Genomic DNA, 19,520 nt, shown 5'->3' on the forward strand with positions numbered 1-19,520 from the left:
CAATCCTTTTTTAATTTTCATATTTTGGAGTGTTTGCATATACATAAATTAGTTATTTGGCTGAGGGGACCAATGTCTAAGCATGGACATCACTTAGGTTTCACGTATTCCTTATGCATAACTGGATGATTTTTCAAAGTATTTTGAATGTACCAATAAACTGACTATGGCAATTCGGATCAGATAGAACTTTCTACTTCCGGTATGATATTAGTGCTCCAAGGGTTCCAAATTTGGGGTTGGTGGGATATCTCAGTGGGCAAAATACTTGCAATGCAAGCTGAGGAGCTGAATTCAAATCTTCAAAAACCGAATAAAAGCGAGACACTGTTATACAGTGTTTACAATCCCATTGTTTCTACTTTGAGATGGGAGGTGAATCCTTAGAAATCTGATGTCTGGTATAGTTGCAAACAACAAGGGGAAAAAACCTTACCTCAAGATAGACAGAAAGTAAACAACTTATATGAATCTAAAAGGACACAGTAATGCCCTGAGAATCAGAACTCTGTAATAGCTCAAATTTTTTTTTAAAACCTATGAATTTATTTAGAATGCTACCTTTCTGCAAAAGTGTTTTCTGTCAAACTTTTCATGTGTTCTTGATGAGCAAGCACAATTCAACAAAACCCAAATAAATGTTTGCAGAAGCCCTGCAAGATGAAAAGTATGGAGTCAGATGCCTCAGCAGATAATTGTACTTAGGATGAGTAAGACCCCACACTTGACCTCAGATAAATTAACTTTAAATAGAGTGGATGAGTCAGTGCCTAGAATGTAAAAATTCTAAAAGATCAAGGTTAAGTACCAAATGAACATGTAAGGCTTTTAAAGAAGAAGTAGAATAATGGTAGCCTTGAGAGAAGATAGGATGAAGAGAATAGGTCCATTTCTGTCTTCGAAGAGGTCCCCTTTACTTCTTGGTATTGAAGCTAACATCACTTGAGAAATAGAAAAAAATGCAGGGACCAATATCTTCTCTGTATTTACAGGAGTGGATAAAGGACACACTTTTTAACAAGATGCAACAAGCGTGACAAACATTTGAGGTCATAGAGGCATAAGTTGGAACATCCTGGCCCCATCTTTCTTATAGTGAGTCACTTTGCTTATCTTAATACTTCAATGTCTTTATCTATATAAAATAATGATTTTCTCAACACAAGTAGGAGAGCAAAGTGATACGAAGCAAATAGATAAGATGGCTATCTAACACAAAGGAAGCTCTCAAAATAGTTTGGGGAAGGATGAAGCATGATGAGGATGGTGAGGGCAAGACTGAGTGATGGTGGTACTGGTATAGCTGCGACCCTGGCTCTGAGTGGGAAATAGTTAAAAGATGTCTCAGCTCTTTTTTTAAAATATATATATATATATACATATTCACTGGATTTCTGGATATTGGTGTTGCCCAAAGACTCCACTAAGCAGGAGATTGAAGCAGATGCAGAGACTCATAGCCAAACTTTGGACAAAGAGCAGGAAGTCTTATGGAAGAAGGGGGATATAGAAGGACCCAAAAGGGACAGGAATCCCACCAGGAGACTAAGAAAGCCAAAAATGCTTGGCCCAGAGAGGACTGAAGAGACTGATTCATCAACCAAAGACCATGCATAGAAAGGACCTAGACCCCCTGCTCAGATGTAGCCCATAGACAGTTCAGTCACCACGTGGGTTCCCTAACAAAGAAAGAAGAGACAGTCTCTGACATGAACTCCATTGCCTGGTCCTTGATCACTTCTCCTTGGTGGGGTGACCTAGCCAGCCCACAAAGGAAGAGGATTTATGCAGTCCTGATAGGCTAGGGTCAGACAGTAGGGGAGGAGGACTTTCCCTATCAGTGGATTAGGGGAGAGAGATAAGGGAGGGAGAGACATTCAGGGTGGAACCAGGAAGAGATGAGGGAGGAGGCTGCAAATAGGATACAAAGTGAATGATTTGTCATTAATAATAATAATAAAAGAACCCTATGAACCTACACAGCAGGAAGAAGTAAGGAGGGCTACATCCCTCTTCCCTTCTAAACTTCTTTTCCCCTACCTGGACTTGCATGAGTAGAACAGAGATAAAAGCTTTAAGGAACCCCAAATAAAATAGCATTTGAAAAACTAGCGCCTACAAGGTAGGCTACTTTCCCAATGATAGCTTTCAACCCCAGAAAGAAAAGATTTTAGATGTATTCACCTACTTAGTGGAAATAATATTGGTGGATGTATTTACATTAGGAACAATTATTTAGTGGTTTCTCTTCCAGGCCATGTTCACTTCATTCCTTATAGCAACTGTTTGTAATGGCTCCTAATATCGTTACTGTCTTTTAGATGTAACTCAGTCTTAGGGAGCTTACCACACCTAAGATTCTATTGTTAATATGATGAAAACTCATTCAAACTGCCTCATTGGTTGCTGCTCTATTACTAAAGAATAATACTTAACTTCATATGGAAAAACAAAACAAAACAAAATAAAAACAGAATTGCTAAAATAATACTGTACAACAACATCCTCTGGAGGTATCTCCACCCTTGATCTCAAGCAGAGAAATAATAATAAAATAATAATAAAAACTGCATGGTACTGGCATAGAAACAGAAAGGTGGATCAACAGAATTGAACTGAAGGACCAGAAATAAACTCATACACCTACGGATACTTGTTTTTTTTACAAAGAAGCCAAAACCATACAATGGAAAAAAGACAGCACCTTCAACAAGTGGTTCTGGTCTAACTGGATGTCTACATGTAGAAAAATGCAAATAGGTCCGTATTTATCACCCTGCAAAAAAAAATAAACTTCAAGAGGATCAAAGACCTCAATATGAAACCAGACACACAAAACCTGTTAGAAGGAAAAGTGGGGAAGAGCCTTGAACTCGTTGGCACAGAAGACAACTTCCTGAACAGAACACCAACAGCACAGGCTCTAAGATCAAAAATCAATAAATGGGACCTCATGAAACCAAAAACTTCTGTAAAGCAAAGGACATTGTCATCAGAAGAAAATGACAGCCTACAGACTAGGAAAGAATCTTCACCAACTTTATATCTGACAGAGGGCTAATATCCAGAATATATAAAGAACTGAAGAAGTTAAAAAGCAGTAAATCAAGTAATCCAATTTAAAAATGGGGTACAGACATAAGGACAAAACGACAATCTACAGACTGGGAAAGGATCTTCACCAACTCCATATCTGACAGAGCGTTAATATCCAGAATATATAAAGAACTAAAGAAGTTAAAAACAGCAAATCAAATAATCCAATTATAAAATGGGGTACGGAGCTAAACAGAGAATTCTCTGTGGAAGAATAAAAAATGGCAGAGAAACACTTAAAGAAATGCTTAACCTCCTTAGCCATCAGGGAGTTGCAAATAAAAATGACCCTGAGATTTCATCTTACACCCATCAGAATGGTTAAGATCAAAAACTCAAGTGACAACACATGCTGGAGGGGTTGTAGAGAAACAGGAACCCTCCTCCTTTGCTGGTGGAAATGTAAACTTGTACAACTTGGGAAATCAATCTGGTGCTTTCTCAGACAATAAGGAATAGCACTTCCTTGAGATCCTGCTATACCATTCCTAGGCATATATCCAAAATATGCCCAAGCATACAATAAGGACATTTGTTCACCCATGTTCATAGCAGCTTTATTCTTAATAGTCAAAACCTGGAAACAACCCAGATGTCCCTCAACAGAGGAATGAATACAGAAAGAGTGGTATATTTACGCAATGGAATACTACTTAGAAATTAAAAACAAGGAAATCATGATTTGCAGGAAAATGGTGGGATCTAGAAGAGATCATCCTGTGTGAGGTATCACAGAAACAGAAAGATACACAGCATATATACGCAGTTATAAGTGGATATTAGACATATACTATAAGATAAACATACTAAAATCTCTATACCTAAAGAAGCTAAGCAAGAAGGAGGACCCTGGGTAAGACGATGAATCCTCACTCAGAAAGATAAAGGGAATGGACATTGGAAGAAGGAGAAAACAGGAAACAGGACTGCAGCCCACCACAGTGGGCTGCTGAAAGACTACCCAGCAGTGTTTCAAAGCAGATGCTGGGACTCATAACCAAGCTTTGGGCTGAGTGCAGAGAATCTTATGAGAGAAGGTGGATATAAAAAGACCTGGAGGGGACAGTATCTCTATAAGGAATGCAACAGAACCAAGAAATCTGGGCCCAGGGGTCTTTTCTGAGAATGATATTCTAACCAAGGACCATGCATGGAGATAACCTAGAACTCCTGCATACATATAGCCTATGGCAACTCAGTATCCAAGTAGGAACCCTAGTAAGAGAAACAGGGACTGTGTGACATGATTGGCCTGCTCTTTGATAACCTCCACCTGAGGGGGGAGTAGCCTTACCAGGCCACAGAGGAAGACCAAGTAGCCACTCCTGATGAGACCTGATAAACTAGGGTCATATGGAAGGGGAGAAGGACCTCCCCTATCAGTGAACTTGGGGAGTGGCATCAGAGGAAAGGAGGGAGTGAGGATGAGATTGGGATGGAATGAAGGAGGGAGCTAGAGCTCAGCTACAAAGTGAGTAAACTCTAATTAATATAAAAAATAAAATTAAAAAAGAATAATACTAAATATTTTGCCCTTGGCTTTATTATCATTCTGAGTCCTGCCTACTTGTACCCAGTTTCAGGTGAAGAGGAGTGATGATTGCTTCTCCTTGACTTTAGTTTGTTTCTATACCCATACTCTACTCTCATACAAGAGTCTATTTCAAAGAACAGCATTGTCTGTGCCAGCATGGTACTGTCAGAGTGGTGCTTAAAAGCATATACCAGGGAAAATGGCAACTGACCCCTTTACACAGACATGACAGGGTTGTTTTCTGGAATAAGTCAAGGAGGCCCCAAAATCACAACACTCACAATGGTAAAAATAATACCAACCCTACCCATGACACATGGAGTGCCATGGGCATTGAACTAAGTGGCTGACATGAATGATTATACATAAGAAAAGAACTAATATTCTTATTTAATGGTAGGAATAGTGATTTCTAGATATGAAGGTGAGCACACAGCTCACATGGTTAGTTACAGAGGAAGATCAGCTATGTTAACACCTACACGTTTTATATCTATCTATCTATCTATCTATCTATCTATCTATCTATCTATCTATCTACCAATCATTCTATTTCAATTTATTCAGTTTGTATCCCCTCTGCAGCTCCTTATTCATCTCCTCCCTGTCCCACCCTTCCTCCCTCTTCTCCCCTTATGCCCTTTCCCTAGTCTCCTAATAAGGGAGGACCTCCTCCCCTTCTATCTGACCCTAGCCTAACAGGTGTCGTCAGGGCTGGGTGCATCATCTTCCTCTATGGGCTGGCAAGGCTTCCTCACCCATGGGAGGTGATCAAAGAGCCGGCCACTGAGTTCATGTCAGAGACAGCCCCTATACCCCTTACTAGGGAACCCACTTGGAAACTGAGAAGCCTATGGGCTTCCTCTGAACAGGATATAGTGACTGGTAGCCAAACTCTGGGCAGAGTCCTGGAAAACTTATGGAAAAAGAGGGAGATATAAAGACCTGGAGGGGACAGGAACTCCAAAAGGAGAACAACAGAGCCAAAAAAACCAACAACAACAACAACAAAAAACAAACAAACAAACAAACAAAAAAAAAAACGTAGGCCCAGGAGTCCTGCAGAGACTGATATTCCAACTAAAGACCTTGCATGGAGAGGACCTAGACACCTACACTCTTTTACGGTAGTGTCTTACTGTGTATTCTTGGCTGTCCTAAAACATAGCATTTTTTTTTCCCATTTCAGGCTCCCCAGAACTGGCATTGTAAACATGTTCCACTAGTTCTAACTAGCACCTAGACCTTTAAACTCCATATTCTAGTGCTTCTTCTTGAAATAAAATTCATAATTACCAGAAGTTATTCTTGCATTCCAATGTCAGATGAGTACAAAGAAGAATTAGGAGAAGCCTTGAGTAGTGTCAATTGAGAGGATGCTGATCATTTCAAAACAAATTATTTGCTTTATGTGACACAATCATTTGTTACACTTCTCAACCAGGTATAAAGAAACAGCAAACAAAAACAATGCAGTGAGTATGTGCCTCCATGAGGCTGGTGAAATAGCAGATTTGACACTGAAACTTATCCCTTCCAGAAACAGTGGTCCCAGTTGTTGTTCAAGGCAGAAAATCTTCAGTCCACAGATCCTAAAGCAACATTTCATTTCTGTAGATCAACATTTCAGAATCTTGTCATTTATTTGCTGTCCTGTTTTGCTATTTATGCATAAAAATGTTAAAGTCACAATAGCAAATGTAAAAGGGTTGAATGAGAGGGAGCCATGATGCCCCAATGTGTGGTTGTTGATGTTTTTTTTTTTCCCATCTTAATTCTATTATGCCAACTCCATCCAACCTAATTATAATGAATAGAGAATTACACAATTACCCTCTGTTCTGTTCCTCAGATTTGTATTTTGATAAAATTCACTACATTCTGCTCTCCACTTGAACACTAGAAGTGGATGTGTGTTGGTATGAAATCTGGGATAATTACTTTTGAAATATAGCTTACATAATGATCGTGTTAAAATAAAATTATAGATGTGTAGGGACAACATAGTCATGTATTATTTAGCACAATACATGCTTAAACCAAAATATGGTAGTAGAATGAATGAACAAACACGATTTTCATTTAGGCAAAAAGGCTATTCAGTAGTTTTCAATATCGACTAATAACCTAATACCTAATATCGACTGCAAACTTAAAAAAAAAAAGTGAGAGACAAATTCTCCCAATCATGTTTTCAGTTTGATTTTGGGGGCTGCAGTGGTTAAGTTAAGAACACTGGCTCCTCTTGCAGAGTACCAGAGTTCAGTTCACCATACCCACATTGCAGCTTACAAACATCTGTAACTCCAGTCCCCGTAGAACCAATGCCCTCTTCTGGCCTCTTTGGGTACCAGGGACACAATGATAGCACACATACATACACGTAGGCCAACATTTATGCATATAAAAATAAAAATAAATGAAGAAATAAAATTTTAGATAGTTGAGTGAAAGCCTGTGGGTATATTCCAGGAGTAGAGTACATAGTTATCATGCACGGAGCCCTTGGTTCTATCTCTTGCACCAAAACATAGAAATTGCTCAAAGTAAATATTCACGTGCATATTTCACAACAAGTATATTATCTGTTTTCTTGAATGCCTGGGCTACTTTCTTTCAAGTTAAACATGTGTATCAGAAATAGCAATTTCTCAGCAGTCTTTGATGAGGTATAAAACAATAATGATTGATAACATGCTATAAAATTGTTATGAATTAACACCAATTAATACTTATGAATAAATCAAACTAAGCCTTATAAAATGTGCCTATTATTACTTTTCGGAGAATATGATGGTGCTGATTGTCAAGCTGACAGGATCTGGATTTGCACACCTCCAGGCACACCGTAAGAGATCACTGAGATTCGATTAGCCTCTGATCCTTCCTGTCAGTGAGGACTTATCTCTATTAGGTAATTGAGATTGACACCACCATTTCTAAGGGAGAGTGGCACCATTTCCAGAGCTTGAGTCTCCAACCACATAAAAAGAAGAAAGCTGGCAGGACAAGAGCATTCTTCTCACCATCACTGAAAATATTACATGGACAGCTGCCTCAGGCTCTTGCCCTCAGGAATCCCACGGTGTGATGAAAGGAAAGCTGAAATAAGCCCTGCTCCTTTAAGTTGCATTGTCAAGGTAGATTATCACAGAGGTAAGAAAAGCAATTAATACAGGGAGAAAGATGGAAAACCAAAATGTGTCCTCATATACTGCTGGCATCTTTGCAGTCGCTGCTGTTGTTGCTGACGGTTATTTCCTGGGGGTCACACCACAGAAGAAGCAAGTGCTCGAGCTCAGAGCTGCATCCGCAACCCGTCAGTTACTTGTAGCACCTCTAATTCACCCAGGTACCATCTCTCATCTAAATCCTCCTTCAGAACTTCAGACTTGCATATCCAACTGTGTGTTCAATACCTCTACTTGGTGGTCAGGAAACCACCTCAATTATTCTCTTTACAAAGCTGATTGTGGGCCCTCAGACATGCTTTATCCAATCCACCTTTTATATCTCAGTAATCAACTCACTTTTCTAGATGCCTGAGAAACAGATCTTGAGTTCAACCTTTTTCCCTTTCTTGCCTTCATATCCCACATTCTACTCACTAGGAAATCTTAAGACTCAAAAGGAGTCTTCTTGAAACGATTGTTGTTAGCATCCTGGGTAAAACTACTAACCCAATACTATCCGAGTCCCCTTCCTGCCTGTACTTCTGGACTCTCCTCTTTGCTATCATCCTCAACACTGCAGACACAGTTAGCTTTGTAAAGCAGAGCACAGATCATCTAACACCTCTGTCAAAATCCCATCATTGTCTGCCTATGCTCAAAAAGAAAAACAAAATGTCTATGATAGTGTCCAAGGCTTTGTATCATCTGTTCATTCATTATAGCCTTGACCCCCAATTTTGCTTAAGTCTCTTCCTTCCCATGTCATCTGACAGCATGGTAGTGCCAGGTTTCTTCCGTAACAGTTGTAATACAGTTGTAATACATTCTACTTCCTTGGCAACAGTATTCTTCTGAAAGATATCTGCTTGCTCAAGAATGACTTCAAGTCTTTGCTGAAATACCACCTTTCAAAATTTCCCTGAATATCATATTTATAATTAAAACCCACCTATATATCCCTTTGCAATAGCCGGTTAAAGAGTATTTCTCATAATCCACATTATTTTTGCACACTGCTGAGTTTCTAACATGCTACAGCATTCATTTATTTACTTATTGCAGTTATTCACTTGTTTCTATGAATACCAGCTTATGGGAGAAACAGGGAGAGAGAGAGAGAGAGAGACTTTTTAAATAAAAGGGCTTAGTAAATATTTATGAGTAGAAATACAGATAATGAAAGCATAAATAAACCTAAAAGTATTTAACTAAGAAAGCCAAGATTTTGCAGCTAGAAGATAGTGAGCTTCAAGTCATCTAGCACAGCATATTGAGATTCTGTCCCCAAAGTTAAACTCCATGAAGTAAAAGGAGAAAAAAGAAAAGCAAAAAATTACATCTCATAGAATTCATAATTCTTTTAAATCAATATCCCACATTGTTTTATTGAATTAAATTGCTAAAACCTATCTCATGTATGTATGTATGTATGTATGTATGTATGTATGTATGTATGTATGTATCTATCTATCTGTCTATCTTGTATCATTTATCTATTTCTATCTCTCCATGTGTGTGTATACAGACACATATATGTGTGTTTGCATATGGATGTATATGTGTGTATAGACATACATATGTATCTACACATAATACAATATAAATAATGTTATAAGTAGACATTATAAGTAGACATTCCAGAAAAAAAAAGAGAAAGAAGAGTACCAGGCACTATTGTTATTATAGATATTCTGTAGCAATCAGCAATCATTATTATTTTGAAGTAGTAATGTCTACATTATATAACAATAATCATGAAATTCGCTAAATGTACAGGGAATGTTAAACTCAGCACTAAACCATTTTGATTGCTTTGCAGCCATCAACATTATTCCATCAGATAGTTACAAATCTTAAATTATTCATCGTACATATATTCTCATATATATATATGAATTCATATTCACATATACATATATACATGTACACACACATGTATGTGTGTGCGTACATGTATGCCATGGCACTTATGCGGAGGTCAGAGAACAACTTGTTGGAATTAGTTCACCCGTTCTACAGTGTGGGTCCCAAGGATCTCTCAGGTCACCATAATTGAAAGCAAATCCCTATAACTGCTAGGTCATCTTGTGGGCCCAGGACTATTTGTATTATGCCAATTGGAAAGATACAGTTGTTGATGGTTAGAGTCTTTCCTGTTCAAGCAAGTCAACAACAACAACAACAACAACAACAAGTGGCACATAATCAATTTAGACATAGATCTAACCCTTGAACTTGACTGTCCATTCCAGGATAAATTCTCAGGGGCAGGAAGGGCTTTTTAATGAGAACGATCCTTGTGATGTCTGCCTGAACTGCTGCCTTCAGAGAAGTACAGTTTGAAACACAGTGAACATGCCTGATCAGTATTTTAACCAACAGAAATACCATCCTCTAAGCAGTATTACTGCCAGGCTGAGCCTTTCTATGTGGCTTAGCTGATACCATTCATCAGCACCCAGAACAAGCAGGAGCAGCTGTGCCATGAAGAAAGCACAACGACCAGAGACGGAGAATTCTGAAAATGACCAATTATAAATCTATTAAGCTGCAGCACTTTCTGAGCAAGAGGCAAAATAATCCATTAAAGTAGAAATTCCTACCCTTCCCTCCACGGCCCACAGAAACATTAGTGTTGCATTTATTAGGATGTACTTCCTGAGTTCCATCAACTTGACTTTCTGCAATTGTATTAATACAGTGCCCTCACTTTGTGCATGTATCTGCATGATGGATTTCCTCACTTGAGGTCTTGAGAGAGTGGAGTGAATGAAATAAAGTTTAGGACGAGCTGTCACAATCCATAATGGCAGGCACTGAATCGGAACAAGAGAAAACATCTTTTCTCATTTATTTAATAAGAGACATTGACTGTGTATTTATGTCCTCATGCCTCGCCACTGGCTGAATAATGGAAAACAGACATCTTTCATTGGGTGATAAGCGTTTGTGTGTTAAGTTTCTAGGAGTTTACACAACTAATTTTGCCCTACAATTGGATTCAGTATTTCTGTGAAGAGATGTGGCTAAGCAATTGACAACTCTGATATCTTTAAGCCATCTTGATATCAGCGTAGGGAGATACATAATTATTTTTAAGCATTGTTGCAGTTTCATAACAATTAAACACAATGAAAAGTGATTGATTACCTAGGTGTTATCAGAAAAAAAAAAAGTAAGTTTGAACATACTTTGTCTGTCAGCCAGGTAGGTTACTTTGGGCTGCAAGAATCTCTCTCTCTCTCTCTCTCTCTCTCTCTCTCTCTCTCTCCTCTATTCTCTCTCTCTCTTTTAATGCATAGTATAACAATATGGACATGCAGATCTACTTCGGCAACAAATTAGATTACATACTTGGAAGTACATGGCACAGTTACTCATACTTAGAACCCAAAAGTAAATTAGAATTTCTCACAAAATGTGGTACATAACCGATATCATGCTAAAGTCACATACATCATTTTTAATGTTACAAAATATTAAATTGGCTCAGGAAACATTTAATGTTTAAATACAGTGAGAAAGAAGTTAACTTCAAACACGGAAATCTCATATTATTAAGAAACATGTCATGATACTTTTCTAAGATAAATATTTTCTTTTAAAGGGATTTTAAACACACACTATGTGTGTGTATTTTAAGACTGCAACATCAATGTTGTTATGATAATTCACAAAAGGTCAGTTAATTAATTAGTCTGACTTTACATTGCACAATTATTGCCCTGCTAAGTACTGATCACGCATTTTCATTGCTGGGAACATGAGTTTGCAACTATTCTTAATTACCTACTTAAAGCAAAAGAAGATGAGGAGTAGAGTCAGGCTCCTAGCTTACTGTACAGGGACCCAGGAGTTTAATATACTTTGTACTCCATTATGGAGTGAAAATGCTTCTGTGCCCCAGGGATATCAACAAAAGATTTGCTTTAATGAAAGGAACTGAGTGTGGCTCCACAGCTCCTAGATAAGATGCCTACAGGCTACAGTTTACATCCAAAGTACCTGCCTTCTCTCTCAACTGCTTGCAAACAGGAAAGAAGCTAATGCAAACGCAGAAAGCAACTGTGACCATAGTTCATACTGGCAAGCATGAGGAACAACTCAAACATGGGTGTAAAGAAAACACCAAGTATTATTTTCAGATTAATGAATGTTAGTCACTGCAGTAGGAAATCACTTGTCTTCTACTAGAGTTAGCAAAAATCAGACTCAATCCGAGGTCAATGTGTGTATTTTATTACCTATAAAATGCATTAGTGTGTGTGTGTGTGTGTGTGTGTGTGTGTGTGTGTGTGTGTGTGTGTGTGTGTGATATGTATGTTTGTGTCTGTACCACGGGTGAGAGAACATCTTTATAGGCTGTTCCTTCCTTCTATTTTTTCCATGTATTCAAGAATCTAAGTCAGGTAACCAGGCTTGCAGGGAAAGGGCTTTACCAGATGGACCTTCTTGACAGCCTTTTTGTTTTGTTTTAAATGCATTTCCTAGAAATTTGGGGGTTCACCTACATTCAGATGCGGTCGTCCTTTAGGCCTCCAGGTTGGTAAAGCTTAAGCTGTTTGGCTTCTTCTCAGCCCCCCTTTCTTCTGTCTGATTGGCTATCCAGTCTCTCTGTGTGTTGAATGACCCATCCCTGAGGCACTCCACTTCACAGCTCTCCAGTACTGAATGAACTTCCAAGGAGAAAAGATGGTGTCCCCATTATTTCTGACAGAAACATCTCGGGGAGGATTCTGAGATATGTAAACCCTGATGCCCATTAATAAACCAGTCATTTACTTTACCTGAGTTGAGCCATGTGATTTAACCCTGGAATAAAAGACAGTAGAAAGTTCTCATTATTTGACACCTTCTTAAACAAAGAAGCCTAGAGTTATTGTAAGACGGGACAGGGTAGGATATTGGACAACGATTTAACTGTCATTGTATTTTCCAGTGCTTTTAGTGGCCCATGTCTTACGAGTTTTGCTAAGTTGACCTAAAAGGGTGTTGTTGTTTTTTTTCCCACTAATAAGAGATTTGATATATACACTCTATAACAAACTGATTTCAAGAAAAAGCAAATAAAAGAAGGGAAGTATGGAACACTCTGGATATGGTAAATGAGCTAGACTAATAATGATTAAGAAGCTGTGAAACTATCAGTTAAAAGTTTCCCTAAGGCCTTAAAACCTCAAAATGGAAGTGCAAAAATGATGTCATGGAGATTTTATAAAAGCCAGTTTGATGCAAGCTAAAGAAAAGAGTTAGACATTTCCAGAGAGTATGTGTATCTGTGTATGTGTTTGTTGTATGTACATGTGGACATCTTCATGTATATATTAGCATGTGTACACAAAGGATATTTGTGTAGAAATAAGAGGTAAAAATTAAATGTCTTCTTCAATAATTTCTCTACATGTTTTTTGAAACAAGTTCTCTCACTGAACTGGATTTCACTGAGACACATCATTATGCCTGGCTTGTGTTTGATGAACTCAGACTCTGGCCCTACTATTTGTACAATAATCACTTTACCCACTGAACTATCTTCCCAGTCCCTAAAAACTACACTTTAAAGACAAAATCCAGATGAATAAAATGAGACCTATACAATGTAAATTACTTATTTTGGGAATAGCAGATGACATTCATAGCACTATAAAACATGCTGTAATTCACCTAAGGTCATTTTAGCTCATAAATATCCTGTGTATATTTTAAAGAAAAACACTTTTAATTTCTTAAACTCCAAATGTCTGTGGAATTGACACAACTTTTACCTTTGTTTCAACATTTTTAAGAGACAAAATGCCCAGAGACATCCTAATTAAATGGATTGTATACACATAAAATATACATGAAGGTAGTTTCAAATATAGCATGTGGATGTCTTCATCCCTTTCCTCTCTGCTCTTTTAAAAATGTCCCTTTAAAAATTTCCCACTCACCATCTGTTAGGTAAATTTCCTAAAACACAGTAAAAGTGGAGGCAGAGATTGTTTTAGAGATGTTTCTAAATGGCAGTGATACCTATATTTATGCAATTTAAAGAGGGTAGGTTAGAGTTGCTTAAAATAAAGCCCCTCCCATCTATAAAAATATCACAACACCCTATGAGCAATTCTTCATGGGAGAGAGAGAGAGAGAGAAGGAGCATAGGGATGTATAGACAGCTATTTGAAATAGTGTCCCTAAAGCTTACTCTTCTATGCAAGTTCCAGTGAATGAAAAGAAACCATTGACAAACTTGCAAATAGATTTCATTTATGGTACAGAGTTCATAGGTTTAGATTTGCATTATTATACTCAATAAAGATGCAATTACTCAATCTATTTATATCTGAAAAAAAACTACACACACACACACACACACAGAGAGAGAGAACAGATGCCATGCAATTCAGAACCCATAGCCTAGATCATGTCACTGCAAATAATAATAATCCATTAGAGTCAGGATGTAGCAAAATAAATTTTTACTCTATGCATGTTTGCTCTTAAGTCAGTAACATTTCTTAAGTCAGAATGCTCCTCTTTCTCAACACTGTAGTGTTTCTAACTCATGGCTATAAAATACTGTTCTGGGGAGATTCATCCTTCGGTCACCACATTATGTAACCTCCCCACTTTAAGCCATCCCCATCCTGTGATTAGTTTTTAAAAATATGTTACTCCTCATCAGTAATAATTTATGCTTAATCTTTCTGAGCATTAAGAGAGTATTATTCTGCCCAGGCTCAGAAACAAATCTCTAGAAATTCCTCCCCAATGCTTCTTTGAGGCTGAAAATGCATCATAGGGCAGTTGCTGTGATTTAATTCTACTTGGCAGAGTCCTGGCCACACGCTAATTTCATTAGCCTCAAATTCCTGGATTTGAAAGACCCACTAGATCTGATTCTGGTTCTCATGTCATTTACTAACCTATTCAGGGAATATACTGAAGGAAGAGAGAAAAAAGAGAGAAGGGGGGAGATGGAGGGAAGGAGGAAGAGGGAAGGGAGAGAGACAGAGTCTGACCTGACTTTCCAGTCCTAAGTCTGGCCTTGCACACCAGTAAGCAGAGGAGAATTCCAATTGAAAGGCAGCATTTACAGCTGAGGAGTCATCCTTGTCCATTTCTGCATTTTACAGTGTTTCCACCTTGGCTCTGGCAGAAGCAGCATTTGTTGTACCTCTGACTATCTCATTACTACTCCTGGCCCCCAGCACTCAGCATCCCCTCATTTAGTCTGTAAGTATCTCCTCCCCCAGGCTACAGGCTCATCTCACTATAAATTCATATCTCAAGTGATCAGTTTGGCATGGTCCCCACAGCCACCCACGAAGACAAGAGCAAAGAAGAAAACCTCAAATCACTGCAAAACTCAGAATCTAATCATTTGGAGGTTTTTATTTTATATAGGGCAATTTCAATTGAACAGAAACCTAGGGTCCCATAAAAGATTCACCTACTCACCTTTCTCTCTTTCTCTATTTAAAGGTGCCTATTGTTATTCTGCCTTTATTCTCTTTAACCATTTTGCAGAATGACAGAATCTGGAAAACTAGTGGAACTTGCAAGCTAAGTGCTTCTAAAACCACATGCAAAAGGCCACCAAATGATTTCTATGTGAAATATAGAGATAGAGAAGTATACATTACGATTTGTGTTAGTACCTGAAAGCACACACACACACACACACACACACACACACACTTCAACATGGGCAATGGCTAAACCAGGATGCACACTAACTGTTATGCCCAGCTTGCAGCACAAGCCACAAGTTGGAACATCCCTCCCACTCTCAGCCTCCTAGTAACTGCAGGTGAGAATCAGGGCCTCTTTTGCCTCAGCTGTACAATCCAGCACGAATAGCTACAATTTGCAAATTAGAGGAAAATGACAGTGTTTTCTCTGAATGGTTTTAGTCCCAACCCACACTGTTCACACTGGCATTAGGTTCCATCTACCCCAGCTCAGGGAAGTAGAAGACCAGCCATTTGTTTCTTTGGAAGTTGCCTCAGTTTTAAATGCAACTACAGGAGAAATAAACTCCTCCTGGAATCCTTTGCACATTGTCCCTAGCTTTTTCTGAAATGTCTTTTGAGAACTTCGCTATTGCACTCTTTTACAAACACACAGGCTCGAGTGGCATAATGTCCACACTTGAGGAGAACAGGCAAAAAAATAATATTATAATTCTAAACCCAGGATGAGCATTCTACCTCTCAAGGCTTGGGAGGACCCCCCCCCCCAACACACACACAGAGGCAACATGCACACACACACACAGACTTCAGATGTTTTCTCAGCTCATCTCTTCAATCTTCTCTGCAGCTGCAACTACCCCACCCTAAGCTGTTTTACTTTAAGCTCAGAGGTGAAAAAAACTCTTGTGAGTTTTGAGGACAAAAGCCCAGACTATTTCTGTATGCAAGCAACCCAGAGTGAAGCCTGCCCTCAGATCACTTTAAAGGAGGATGAGCAGCAAGAAATCACCAAGCTGGCACACTCAGGAGGTATTGATATGCTCCAGTGATCACAGGAGCCTCATTAGCTTCAGGTGAGCACTTCTGCTGCCTGAACACAAAAGTTCCCTCTCCTGGAGATGAAGCAGGTCCTATGCTGGCCTGGCCATCACCAGCAGGCCCCTCATAAAACTCTCACCCTTCCCTTCGGGAAAGCACAGGAGCAAGAATCACGTTTTAGACTTGAGCAACACAATCCTGCAGGGATCAGCTTCCACAGCTAAGGGCAGGCATTGGCTGGATTTGGTTACCACCAAAAAGCAGCAAACCCTGCTTTAGGAAAGTCATACCAGAACGGACTTGAGGCAATAACTTGAGGATGAGGAAAGGAAAGAGAGGTTGGGAAAGGGCTATGAGGAGGGAAAACCAAACAAGGAAACAGAAAGAAACAGAAGCATACAGGGAAACCTTATCACAGAGTCCCTCCAAACTCAATTTCTAACCCTCCATTTCCACCCAGTGCAGCAGAGTAGGCACCACGGGGACAGAGGCTGCAGGGACCAGAGGCAGAGCACTGCGGTTGGACCCACTACTGATAAGTCCTGCATCTGCCTTCCTCCTGTTTTGGAACCGGGGTCATGAGACCCCGAATAACACTCCTTAGGCGCAGCAGGCTCAGTCTCTCAGCTCGGAGCCTGGGATTCTGGGTGTGGGGCTGCATTAGTGAGGGAGGGGGACTAGGAGCAGAGGGAGCAGTCAGTGAAAGCGATTTTATTTCGCAGTTAGCATGAGCTCATCTCCAGCTGAGGTCTGAAGTGGCAGCAGAAAGCTAGCTGATCGCCCAGCTCCTGCCACTGGCCGGACTGAAAATGCAATTTAGGCGGTGCACAAAATCGCCAGGAGGAAACCAACTCGGGGGGGGGGGGGGTGACACGTCAGCAGGCGAGGTCTCCCCAGTGGGGCTGATACCCCCAATACCTCGGATCGAGAACTGCTAACACGTCGGAAATTCAACCCCAAAGAGATGGGCGATTATCATCCACATGCAGGTAAAGCCCAGCCCTCGGTTGAAGAAGGGGCTCCAGGAGGTCTTCGGGAATATTTCCCTGGAGTCGAGGTTTCCTAGGTGGCATGGGAAGCTGGGGAGTTGAGAAATGCCGTTTTCAAAGCATCTTCCCATTTTTCATATTCCCTGTGCCTAACCTGCTCCCCTAGGAGCCCATGCACTTTTACAAGCCCGTTTCAGACATTTCACTCTAATGCAAACCCATTTCAATCATCGCCTTGTTTTTCCAAAGACTGCTCCTTGTAAATGGGACCACAAATCCGGGGAGTCAGATTTGGTTGGATGGAGTGGAGCGTGGACAGGGGAAGACATAAAAGACGAGTAAACTAAGCAAGGAAGATACCTCCTTGAGTGGGGTGGGAGGGATTTGGCAGGATTTCCAGGGTAGAAATGTCAGAGTGCTGGCCTGACCCCTGCAACCCACAAAGTCCAAACCAGCTTTTAAGGTTAGAGAGCAGGGAGCCACAGAATGCTCCTCCCCAAAGGGAGCGCCCCCCTACCTGGAAAAGCCTCAAGATGTTGGCTACCATGATGGAGACAGAGCTCCCCGAAGCCCCAATCACTCCAACTACTTTCTCCGGCTTGACGAAAACCGGGGGCTCGCCGTTTGTGCAACGCACGTCGGAGGTGTCCTTCTGGATGAGCGCCTGGACGAAAGTGAGAGACTGTTCAAGCGCATAAGTGTCCCTGGAACAAGTGTCCAGGATCCTCGCGCCTAACGTTACGTTGGGCAGCAGGTTGGGATCGCTGTTGATCTGGTCCAGGGCGTAAAGCATAGCTTCCAGCCTGTGGATCCCATTCTCCCTCTTGATGTCGCCGCAGGGCACTCCGCTGGGACCCTTGGCGTGCACTGGGAACAGCCCCCCAAGGGTGACGTCCCCCTCTATCCGGATCGAGTGCGGGGCATACATCTCCTGGCCGCGCGCCGTCGCCGCCAGCACGCACAGGAGCACCTCCAGCACGCAGCAGGGGAACTTCATCAAAGTCAGGACGCGGAGCAGCTTCCCCAGCTGGACCATGCCGCTCCGGATGCTGCTCCTGCTGCGGCGGCGGCGGCGGCGCTGGAGCGGATGCTGATGGGCAATCCCAAGTCCGGGCTTCTCGTGGTGAGCTCCTTTTGGGGAAGCCCGGGGGACTTCTGTAGGCACAGAGGGTGGAGGAGCCTGAGGAGGTGCTGCGGGAGAGGGTAGGGGGGTGGTCCCAGGGCGTCAGCCAGCCTATGGCACCTGGCGCTGTGGCTCCGCTAGCCCGCGCACCAGCTTGCGCTCCCAGCTCCTGGCTTGCGGCTCAGGCTCGCGCTCTCCAACAGCCAAGCACTGGGGAGAGGGCAGGGACTGCTATCGCTTTAAATGGTCGTTGGGCTCCCTCTCCTCCTCCTCCTCCTCCCACTCCCTCTCTCCCTCCCTTGCTTGCTATCCATCTCTCCCCACCCTTCCCAGCGCCCGCCCTCCCCACCGGTTTGCATCATCACGCAGGGAGGGGCTGCGTGCTGAGGTAAGGGGGGGGGGAATGGGTGGGTGGCCCGGGAGTCTGGAGGTTGCCTCTCCAGGGGAGTTTGGTAGTCCCCAGGGAATGTATGGATTTCAGGATACCAGTGAGGGTGAGCTCTTGTCCTCAACTCTGGGATAGAAACCTCTGGTCCACCAACACCCACACCCATGTTCTAGGAACCGGAGGCATCCTTGGGATGAGGCTAAATGATTCCGAACCCCGAGTCTGATCTTTGACTCTCAGCTCTAGCAGAGAGCGAGCGAAGGAGTCCAGAAGTGGAGCAGCCAGTGAAACTGGGCAGGAGGAGGGGAGAGCCCAGCCTTTATGACTGGCTCTCTTGTGCTAGCTTTATGCTCAAAAAAATACAGGACATCCAGGAGCCTGATTCTTGACTTAAGTCCTTAACCAGCGGCTTCTTCTGGAGCAAGCACCCTCTAGCTTGGATGAAACCTGAAACCAAGAGGAATCCTAAGGCATGGTAGTACACCCTCGATCTTCCTAAGGTCCAACACTGACCACTTTTCTCGGCAGGTCTGCGGCAGAATACTCCGATCCAGTCAGTGCGTTTTCTTTCCTTTGCAGCAAGAGAAGAAACAGAAAACTCCAGCACTTTCCTCCCTAGCGCTGACAGGTGTAAGGCTCCCTCCTACCTATTTCCAGAGATACTTCTGGGATGCTGACAGTTTTTCTTTGCAGTTAGGAAACAGCAACAATGTGGTGAG

General features: G+C 41.4%; 1 protein-coding gene across 1 annotated transcript in view; it reads right to left on the minus strand.

The window, feature by feature from the left end:
* Grm7 (glutamate metabotropic receptor 7) overlaps window positions 1-18,638 on the minus strand; it is an 881,798-nt gene extending 863,160 nt beyond the window's left edge. Inside the window, exon 1 of the mRNA XM_055628422.1 lies at window positions 17,808-18,638. Coding sequence (XP_055484397.1) covers window positions 17,808-18,326 — 519 coding nt within the window. The 5' untranslated portion in view covers window positions 18,327-18,638. The remainder of the gene's footprint in view (window positions 1-17,807) is intronic.
* Window positions 18,639-19,520: the final 882 nt, after the last annotated feature.

This window comes from Psammomys obesus, unplaced genomic scaffold (assembly GCF_907164565.1).
Source record: "Psammomys obesus unplaced genomic scaffold, mPsaObe1.curated_primary_1811, whole genome shotgun sequence".
NCBI classification, from domain to species: domain Eukaryota; kingdom Metazoa; phylum Chordata; class Mammalia; order Rodentia; family Muridae; genus Psammomys; species Psammomys obesus.